Genomic DNA, 11,502 nt, shown 5'->3' on the forward strand with positions numbered 1-11,502 from the left:
GCCCGATTCGACTAGATGTCTGAGCGGACAAATTCTCGTTCCGCCCGGACCGGAAGAGTAAGTGACTGCGGACTACCCGTCCGGTCCGTTTTTCATCCCCAGTCACCTCGCCTTATTTTAAAAAAAAAATAAACTAAGCTTTTGTATAATTGGTCCTGACGCTTAATAGTTTGTCCAAACTCTCAGTCTGAAATTCGGTCGGAATATAAATAGGAGCGGTTAAAGGCAACTGACAAAGTTGATACTCGCGTCGGGTGTCTATTCGCGTCAGATTCGGCCTGGGTTAGGCGCCCGACCCCCTTGCCTTGTTTTTTCTCGTATCGTGTCTTCTCCTACTTATCATTATTATAACGCTATCTGGTAATAACCTTGATTCTGAATCCACCATCATCAATCACAACGAAGAGTTGGAGAGAGAAATAACTTTGATTCCAAACTGATGATGCATAATGGTCATCCATTGACTATCGTCAATAAGTCAAGAAAAGACCAAAAGCCCAACGGATCAACCCGTCTCAAGGCAACATGACCGATGAGCCCCCAAAAGGTCTGTCACCTAAGCCCAGAATCGGGAGGTCGACAAGATCATTTTAAGAGCTCCAGTCCTGTCCTGCCACAAATACAACCAGGTCTGCCTTGGGATTCGCGAGAAGTATATGGGGGTGGGGGGTCCACGTAAGCAAGACCAATGTCTTAAGTCCTGAACATGAGAAGGCAGAAGCACGTCACACGCTTACCGATTCAATCCCGAATCTTCTCAAAGATCTTAGTCGATGAAGATCTTAAGTATTTAAGTAACTTGGGATTCAAGAGTCTCGAAGGAGGAAACAACTCATAGAGAATCTATAACTCAAAAGATATCTAGCAAGGATCCTTGAACACATGAACTTGTAGATATCCAAGATACGAGATAAAATCAAAGATGAAACTTTATATCCCCAAACTATCAAACAGTAGTCTAAATCCTGAACGGTGGATCTCAACCGCCTGCATCTCACCTTCTATCACGGTTGGTCCAAAACAACCTATAAAAGGGCACCAAATCACCCCCGAAGTGGGTCAGTTCACTACATTGAATCCAAGGTCATTCAATACTCAATACTTTAACTGCAAAATGCAATCTGTCTGTCTCGAGTGTCGTAGAGGTTTCCGAACCCTTTACAGGTTTTCTCCACAAGTTCTCAATAGCAGAATCGGAAATCATAGAAGCAGAATCATCCATCCAAACGAGATCCATCATCGAGTCTTTCATCTCTGACTGATTCCAAGATTGTCATTTTTTGAAATCAACACGAATCCTTGATCCAAAACTACAATTAAAATGCCCTCGCACTGGTCTAGTCCGGAGTCTGAGACTTTACTTTGGGTTTCGGACGGGTCGACATGTGTCCATTTTACCCGATTGCCAATAAGTGTTTGGGGTTAAAGGAGTGACCTTAGCCAATCTCCTCCCCTAGTGTTAACAATCTTTTGACGGGGCGCTAGTAGTCGGACCTTCTCCAAATTCCGTCTCTTTTATCAAGAGAGTACAATACTGAAGCCAAATGTGAGTGTCCGCACCAATTTCCAACTTGATTTCAATCAGGATTTTTTTGCTAGACAAACATTAGGGAGATGCTAGAGTGCCCAATTTTTTGGGCATTTCAATGCCCAACTGATGTGGAATCACTAAAAGACAAGGTTTTTTCAAAGTTTGACTACGGTGGGGACCGCTTTTATTTCTAAATGAGGAAATATGTCACCCTCTAAGTACCAATTTCTAAGTCACTCTATCATTTCCCCAAACATTATTTTTCTCCCAATATATAGTTGGACCTCCTCAAATTTATTTTTGTTCAATCTTAATAGAATTTTTTGATGAAAAGCCCAAATTTTGGGCCCAAATACAAAAAAAAACCCAATAGGGATTATTAACCCACCAAAAACCCAAAAATCAATTAATATCTCAAATCAAACCCAAATACACATCCCTATGCTCAATCCGGACCCAACTCGTATCTCTAAGACCTAATATTTTCTTCTAATCCCTCTTTTGCCCTCCTATATATATCCAACAACTCTCCCCCTTTATAAGAAATCATATCTTTCTCTCTCCAAAATATCTCTCTTCCAGAAATCAAATATCTTTCTCTCTCCATAATCTGTTTTCACTTTCTCTCTCTACCATATTAAAACCGAACCTCACCGACCATCATCTTCTTCAATCATCATCTTCATCTCTCTACAGTCATCATCTTCTTCAATCATCATCTTCATCTCTCTACAGTTGTCATTCTTCAACCCTCTTCATTACCTCTTTCTCTCTCTAAAATTTTTTTCCAGATTTCTCTCTCTACAATAACCTAAACCCTCTTCAAGAACATTCATTATCTTCCTTTATTTTCAATCATCTTCAATCATCATCTTCAGTCATCATCTTTTTCGTTTGAGCGACCTTCATCATCTTCTTCGTTTGAGCAACCTTCATCATCTTTTATCTTCAATCATCATCTTCTTTAATGGATGTTAAAAAAAACTTCAAATCTGGTTTTAGAGAGATGTTTTCATGGTGTTTTCATAGTTTTGTAGAGAGTTAAATATATAGATTTGTAGATCTACTTATTTGAAGCTCCATTGGTGAGGTTGTTCTTGGTTTTAGGGTATTTTCATGGTGTTTTCATTGTTGTTCCGTACAGATTTGTTAATATTAGCAACCACTTCTCGTTTTGTAAGCAACACTTTACAGTTTGTCTAAACATTTTACGGGATGTGTTAACACTATTCCGTACAGTTATGTTAACAGTAGCAACTGGTTCTCGTTTTATTAAAAACACTTTACAATTTGTATTAACATTTTAAAGGATGTGTGAACATTTTGAAAAATGTTCACCACAATTTTGTATTAAAGATGTTCAGATCAGTCTAACGTTTTCTAAGCATTTTAAGCAGTGTCCAAACATTTGTTAAATTGCAAAGCAGAATTCAATTTAAAATACCTACACTTCTTCGCTGATGAGAGAACTTTTGATTTTGAAACGGACATACTCCGTCGTTGTGTAACATTTCCGAATATATTCTGAAATGGATGAAGATTAGGTAACTTGCATGCTACATTATACATAATGCTCGGGACACTACTAATAATGCGAAAACATTATACTTAATGCTAGACCACAATCAATAATGAGAGGACATTTCAAAAATCTGATGCCACTGTTTTCCCCAAATTTTATCTTTTTTCACAGAACCTTATGTCATTTCGTATGCATTCTTAAACATTATGCAAAATGTTTAGGAATGCATCTTGCCTTGGTCTGTGATTCAGTCACCTTTAATATTTTTTTGCCTTTTTTTATTAGGCCCTGCAGTTGTTGTCTCTTCACTAGCCCTCTTTCTAGAGCTAGCTCTTTGTACCACCTATTGTCTTGCTGCCGCTGCTTCTCTTTTTTAAATGTTTTGCACAAAATATTTCTACACAACTCAAAATATCAAAAACATATCAATTTTTACTCATTAATAACCACAAAATCCATCAACACCCCACTAAATGTTAAAACATAACCAAATTATCTGCCTCATTGACCAATAACATCACTGTAATAATCAAGTAAAACTCCCAAAAATCATAAACAAAGTACTAAATGTCTCAACATAACATAACTCCAATTTCTGGAACACAACCCAAATTATTAAAACAACCCATTCATTTCATCAACATTCCAGAGAACAAAAACTGGACTACAAATGCTTCCAAATTGTCCCTTGCTACCTTGTGAACTGCTTTCAAATTACATTTGTAATTTAAATAATTTTTCTTCTTTTGCTCCCTTGACTCTGTACGTTGAGCCTCCACCATCTGCTCTTCCGATTTGGATGTCGCAGATCGATGCTTCAAACACACAGTAATAGATATGCTAGATCATTCAGCAAAATGTTCCAACACGACTACAAATGCTACAACATTGTAAGATGATGCCAATGGTTTTCAGAACTTTTCACAAAACCCTAGGAATAAGAGTAGGAATAAGTGAAGCAATATTTTACAGAATGACAACACACTAGCAATTAAGCCAAAACATTATACGAAATGCGAGAATACAAACAAAACTGAGAGGATAAACTCCAAAATGTCTCGAAATTATGTAAAATGCTTAAAAATGGTTTGAAATATTTAAAAAATATATTACCTTTGTCTGTGATAATGTCACATTCATCATTTTCTTGCCTTTTTTACTAGGCCCAGCGGTGGTTGGCTCTTCACTACCTTTTATATGTTTTCTGCACAAATTGAAATGTTTGTAAGATACCCCCACATGTTTGAAACAAACCAAAAATATTTCTACACAACCCAAAATGTTACATCATATCAAGTTTCATGGGTAAAAACCACTAAATGCATCAACACCCAACCAAATTTTTTATAAAAAAATAAAATGTCTCCAATATTTACCAAGAACAGAACCCAAAATGTCTCAACATAACCCTAATTTCTTTAACAGAACCTAGAATTCTAAAACAAACCATTCATTTCAGAAACCTAATTTGCTAATCACAACCCAAACTGTAACAACAAACTCATAATTTCATCAACAAACCTAACCTAAAAACTTGATGAAGAACCATAAACCCCAAAATTACCTTCTGTGAAGATGCATGATTCCGAAATCAAAAACAAAATCCATAAATGTTTTATCACAAACCAAAATATTTTCAGTAATCACGAAGAACAACAACTTAAGAGCAAGTTAAACCCCAAAAATCAGAATCAAAGTACTAAAGGTGTGAAACGAAACCCTAATTTTTTTGAAAACAACCCAAAATGTCAAAACAAACTCATAATTTCACCACCAAAAATCCTAAAACTTGACCAAGATCAGAGATGGGAAGAAGATTTTGAGGAAGAACATAGTCGTATCTGTGTGTTAAAGCATTCATCAAAATGTTCGAACACTACTCTAAATGCTAGAACAATGCCAAAAATGGCGGATCATCTTGCAATGTGTACAGACAATAAGCTGATGCTAATGGTTTTCATAACTTTTCACAAAACCCTAGGAATAAGGGTAGGAACAAGTTAAGCAACATTTTACAGAATGGCAACACAGTAGAAATTATGCCAAAACATTATACGAAATGCGAGACCACAAACAATAATGAAAGGACATTCTCACAGATGTGTATAGAATATCATACCTTTGTCTGTGATGAAGTCACATTCATCATTTTCTTGTCTTTTTTGCTAGGCCCAGCTGTGGTTGGCTCTTCACTAGCCCTCTTTCTAGGGCTAGCTCAAAGTACTAAATGTGTGAAACGAAACCCTAATTTTTTGAAAATAACACAAAATGTTATAACAAACCCATAATTTCATCAGCAAACCTAACCTAAAAACTTGATGAAGAACCATAAACTCCAAAATTACCTTCTGTGAAGATGCATGCTTCCGAAATTAAAAATAAAATCTATAAATGTTTCATCACAAACCAAAATGTCGACAACAATCACGAAGAACAACAACTTAATAGCAAGTTAAACCCCAAAAATCAAGATCAAAGTACTAAATGTGTGAAACGAAACCCTAATTTTTTGAAAATAACACAAAATGTTACAACAAACCCATAATTTCATCAGCAAACCTAACCTAAAAACTTGATGAAGAACCACAAACCCCAAAATTACCTTCTGTGAAGATGCATGCTTCCGAAATCAAAAACAAAATCCATAAATGGTTTATCACAAACCAAAATGTCGACAACGATCACGAAGAACAACAACTTACGAGCAAGTTAAACCCCAAAAATCAAGATCAAAGTACTAAATGTGTGAAACGAAACCCTAATTTTTTGAAAATAACCCAAAATGTTAAAACAAACTCATCACAAACTGTAGAGCAACTTAACCCTAAAACTTTTTTGAAAAAAAAACCCAAAATGTTTTATCACAAACTATAGATCAGACTACTGAACTTGAAATAATAAACCCTAATTGTTTGAAAACACCCCCAAATTTTCGAACACCCCTAAAACTGTACCAACAACCAAAGATCTGAAACAAGAAACCCCAAAAATGTTCTAACAATCCTAATAATTTACCAACAACAGAGAGAGGATCAAGAGTTAGAGGAAGAACAGAGACGTACCTGTGTTTGAAAGAAAGCGAAATAGAGAGAGAAGCACAAGATTCGTTGAAAGAGAGCGAAATAGAGAGATAAATTAGTAGATCAAGTTGCTTAAATAGCTTTTCTAGAGAGAGAATCGCCGGTAACGTTTCGATTCTAGGGGTTAATGGCCGAAATCGTTTCGCTTCAAAAAGAGATAGAGAGAGAGACGGGGAGGCAGCTTTGAATGAATGAAGATAGGAATCGTTGGATCGAGATAGAGAGGAGAGATAGAGAGAAATTGTTTGAATGAAGAGAGAGAGATGGAGTGGGTTTGTGTCTAATCAAGAAGGATGTGAATGAAGAGAGAGAGCGCGGTGACCGAGAGAGAAAGAGAGAGGCTGGTCAGTCTCGGGTCAAATCAAGTCAGGGAGGGGAAGAGGGGAGGCTGTTTGGGCGGGAAATGAGTGAGGGATAAGAGAGGGAACAATTTCTTTTGGAGGGATAGAGAGGTAATCTAACATTTTGGGTTTTTTTGAAATATAATTCCCTATTGAGTTGGATTTCCTATTCGGGCTCCTTTTTTGGGCTTTAGATTTATCCTCTCATCTTAATAATGGACTATATAATTGAAAGCCAAATTAGACGGACTTGTAGGCCCTTTAAGCATATACTTTTTTCTCTTATCAATTATTACCTATTTGACCCGTGTTATCCATCACTTCATCCATTTTTTGTTTTTTTTTTTTGTTGAAACAGTTCCTCTAATATTAAGAAATTAAAACATTCTTACAATACATATTAACAAGAAAACAGGGAATATTATGCCAAGTCTTCGTTCTATTCTTTAACCTAGTCCATTTCGCTAGCTTGTCTGCAGGAGCGTTGTATTTCCTGATCGTGTGTTTGAATTGCACCTTTTGCAGCCTCTTTTTTACTTCATGAATTTTTTGGATGTGAATTTTGGATTGCCATTGAATTCCTTGCCTGCCATTCTTTATGTTATTGATGATATTGATGTTGTCACTCTCGATGATGATGTCGTTATATTTTTTTGCTTCTGCCCATAACAGTCCATTCAGGATAGCTATGGCTTCACTTTCCTCACTGGTTCGACTTCTAATAGTAGTTGCGTGGGCTTCTATGAATTTCGAGTTCGAATCATGTATTATTAAACTGGTACCTGTTATAGATTCAACATTTATAAAGGAAGCGTCTACATTTATTTTTAAGCAGGACTGTTCTGGGGGTTGCCATCTATTTTGAAGGATAGATTTATTGTTTTTCAGCGGGGGAATTGTTTTCGGAAAGTTTTTAATCATGGTTATGATAGTAGTAATAGAGTTGATTTCATGTTGAAAGCAGTGGTCACATCTGGTTTTCCATATTATCCATAAGATGGTAGCATAGTGAATGTTACTTTCCGTTTTACCTTTGTTCGAAGCATTCTCCCAAGAGAAGATCCAGTCTGTCACTGAAGTAATATTGATGGAGATGATATTGAAGTAGAACCACACGTTTCTAGCTAAAGGGCAATGTAAAAGAGCATGTTCTATAGATTCAATTTCGTTGCAGTTGGGGCAATTCAGATTATTGTCAATATATTGACCTATTCTCGCTCTCACCGGAAGAGCTTTGGAGCAAATTTTCCAGATGAAAATTTGTATTCTAGGCACAGTAGGGATAGACCAAATAAACTTCCAGTTGGGCGACAGGGGCATAGGGGAGTTCATGCTGGTACAAAGATGATTATACATAGATTTAACCGTGAACTTACCTGAATCTGTAAGGATCCATTTCTTCTAATCTTCACCATCTTCATTAATAGGGATAGCTTTGATAAGGTTCTTGGTAGCATCGTCAAAGTTGTTATTCAGCATGTCCTCGTTCCATTCATTATTCGAGATCAGTTGAGAGACCTTTGTAAGATTAGATTGATAATTATTGCTCGGAGGGTTGCTGAGAGAGGGGATCCACTTGTCTTCCCATATATTAATCTTATCTCCATTGTGAACTTCCCATGTGGTTAACTCTTCAATATTATTTAGGTGTTTTCTGATGGTTTTCCATTGCCAAGAGTGATGAGATTTAGCAGGGCCAGGGTTCTCCGTGTGCGGGAAATATTTAGCTTTTAAGAATTGGACCCACATGGCTTGAGGTTCAGCTTTGATTCTCCATGCTAACTTACTTAACATAGATATGTTATCGAGTTCGGGGCGATGAATACCAAGACCACCCATGTGCTTAGGGAGACAAATAGCAGACCAAGATTTGGTGCATATACCTCTAGACTTACCCCACCAGAACGACTTTTGGACAGTCGAAATGCATTTGCTTGTGCCTTTGGGAATTGCAAAGCATTGCATTTGGTATCGGGGTACGGCCGCAGCTATTGTCGAAATGACAACAGTGCGCCCAGCTTGGGAAAGGAACGAGTGGTTCCATTTCTCTAGTTTGTTCTTGATTTGATGGATGATGTCATTGAAAACCTTCTTCTTCTGAGCTCCAATGAAAAGTTGCGCTCCCAGGTATTTCTCAGAGGTGAAGGCATATTTAACTTTGAGAGAGCGCATGATGATCCGCTTGAATTTAGGGTGCGAGTTCTTGGAGTAAAAAATATTGGATTTGTTATAGTTGATCATTTGACCGGAGGAGTCACAAAAGGTTTTAAGGGTGGCTTTGAGGGTGTGAATGTTGTCGAGCGAATTCCTGCCAAAGATGATGCAATCATCCGTAAAGAGGAGATGAGAGATGACTAGGTTAGGGTTGTTGGTGGGGAAACCTTTGAACTTGGAGTATATTTTGTGAAGATACTACAAAATATCTTTGTTTGTCTAGAAAAATGATAGTTCAGGGCATCTTTGAGTTAAACTTAAATTGTAATGCTTTTCTCTCCATAATGTTTTTTTGAATTAAACTTATACTTTTTACTATTCTAAGAGTTGTTGGTTTTTTCTCACTAATGTTACCTCAAACTTAACAATGCAATAGTTGATTATTTGTATCAAACTCACTTCTTTGCTATTTAACACGAGAGAGTGAAACTCCTAGTGGCAGCTTTGGCTTTTGTGCCACAAAAATCTTATGTGAATTCATGTAGGAGTGGCACCTAAGTTGGACCACATCTAAAATGGTAAACTATACGGTATCAAAATTTTATTTATATGCACAGGCGTGTGATCGAGAGAGAGTCACCACAGTATTTCTTTAAAGTTATTTTTATCATAGACAACTGCACTAGAAAATGAAAAATAATATATCTAATTTATTCTTCATCTTGCTAACTATTTCTTAAATTTTTGTTGTAAATGTTATTCCTAAAAAACTGTTTGTGTTTAGTTTGGATATTGTTATGGAGATAGCGTGATAGACCCTTTTTTTTTGTTGAACTATGATAGACCTTATTTTCGTCCTAGCCTTCTTAGGTAATATGGTAACATGGATATTATCCTATTCATTCGATTATTTATCTATCTATTGATGTTAAATTTCAACTCATTCACCCGTTGGAACGACAGAAATCAAGATAAGTTTGCTTCTTTTGGCAGAAACTGGCAAGTATATATTTCATGACAAGTTTATTTGAAGCTTTTAGGACTTCTTGGTTTTAAATCTCTCAGACTTATATTTTCATAATCAACGTGAAACTACAAATGGAACTAGGATTTGAAGTCAGACAAGGTTAGCCTAAAGAGGCTAGAAATAAAGTATTTAAAATCATGATGAATGCACAATTTTTTCTTTTTTTGCAAATACACAATTTTTTTTTTTGTTGCAAATGCACAATTAGAATATGTATGTATCATGCAAGAAAGAGAGAGAGGGAGGGAGAGAGAAAGAGATGTGTGGTCGAAAGTAGTGGTGGTGGCCGGAAGTTGTGGTGGTAGAGAAGAAGTGAAGACTAGATGACCGCAAACAATAAAATAATTTTTTGGGCTAAAAAATAAATTTGTTCCCTAAGTTAATCTTAATTGAATAAGTCTTTATTCTCCAGAAAATTTTCTACCATGTCCCAAATCCAGCAGCCAATAGACAGTATCACGTTTCATCAAAAATCGAACATGATATAGTATAAAAAGGTTTGGTCTTTCGTACCGAAATTTTAGGTCCTCATATTAAAGCTACTTGAGTCATGTTTTGTTAAGTTATATAATATAATTCAACGTTCGAAAGTCAAGACTCTTACAATTTTATCTTAACAAAAGAAAAAAGAACTCTTATAATTTATCTTCTCCACTTCAAATATTTTATTTTACTGTCATAAACTTTACAGGATCGATCGGTATCATGTTGCACGTTCTTTCTAGGAAAAATAATTCAAATATGGGGAAGTAACATAGACACCACATATCTATTCTGCAGAGGCTCCGAGCTTTATTAGTTGGTTCAAACTTGTTTGGAGTTCTTTCAAATTACCAAGATGCAGAACGAAGAAGGACAAAACATGGATCTTTACATCCCAAGGAAATGCTCTGCAACAAATAGGCTGATTACCTCAAAGGATCATGCTTCAGTCCAGCTGAATATTGGACATTTGGATGAGAATGGTATCTATACTGGCCAATTCTCCACTTTTGCCCTCTGTGGGTTCGTCCGTGCCCAGGGAGATGCTGACAGTGCAATTGATAGGTTGTGGCAGAAGCAGAAAGCAGAAGTTGGACAACAGTAAGTTTTATATAGATGGTCTTCGACACATCTATGGGTTTTGCAATTTGTAGCAAGTTTACATTTGAAATGTAGAAGACATAAGCAATGAAAGATTCTAATCTTGTTAGGGTTTCAAAATTAAGCAATGACAGTTAAAACAAAAAAAAAAAAAAAAAACATAGACACCACATGGGATGTTTATTTATTATTTCTTTTGAAAGGGTAGGGCCATGACCTCACTAGAAAGGGAAATTGGTCCCACTTCGGAACTGCATGTCCCTAAGATGTCCATATCTCATCTATTCTCGTGCACTTGGTCTTCTCTTACATCATGTGAACCTCTTCCCCGTCGAGTCATGTTTATCTCCTCAAAGGGTCCATCACCCGGCAAGGGGTAGAAATAAAGTTGGGAAGACGGTTTATTGGCATCACTCTAGTTACCCATAGTCATGAGTGTCAAGATTGACACTATTTGGCCAATAGCCTTTGGTTAGACTTTAGAGTGGCAAGAGGCTTCGTTATTTAGACCGCGATATTAAGACTATACTTCCAAAATGAAAATGTGTATAGTATTGACCTCCACTTTGAAATTTTCCGTTAAATATTATTAAAAAGGATCCGTGTGTATATAGACCAAAATAATGTTCAAAAAGGTAGGGTCCAATCTTGTCAAAAAATAGATTTTTAGTCCTTTTGCTCTTGGGTCTAAAAACCCATACTATCTATAAAACAATCCCATTCGTGTCCCAAAATTTTCACGGGATTTTAAATTGTGGGGCCGG

The 11,502-nt window shown here is 36.5% G+C and overlaps 1 protein-coding gene across 1 annotated transcript; it reads left to right on the forward strand.

Annotated features, from left to right (window-relative positions):
* Nucleotides 1–10,424: 10,424 nt before the first annotated feature.
* Nucleotides 10,425–10,891, forward strand: LOC147558304 (small ribosomal subunit protein eS21). Its single transcript, XM_086657478.1, has one exon. The coding sequence runs from the start codon at nt 10,494–10,496 to the stop codon at nt 10,740–10,742; it is 249 nt and encodes an 82-aa protein (XP_086513604.1). The 5' UTR covers nt 10,425–10,493; the 3' UTR covers nt 10,743–10,891.
* The last annotated feature ends 611 nt before the right edge of the window (nt 10,892–11,502 follow it).

Source organism: Eschscholzia californica, unplaced genomic scaffold (genome assembly GCF_041429995.1).
Source record: "Eschscholzia californica isolate CP2 unplaced genomic scaffold, dmEscCali1.0.p SCAF_2, whole genome shotgun sequence".
NCBI classification, from domain to species: Eukaryota; Viridiplantae; Streptophyta; class Magnoliopsida; order Ranunculales; family Papaveraceae; genus Eschscholzia; species Eschscholzia californica.

Excerpts from the sequence above, each read along its gene's own strand:
- LOC147558304 (XM_086657478.1), top strand. The coding sequence starts at position 10,494 with ATGCAGAACGAAGAAGGACAAAACATGGATCTTTACATCCCAAGGAAA.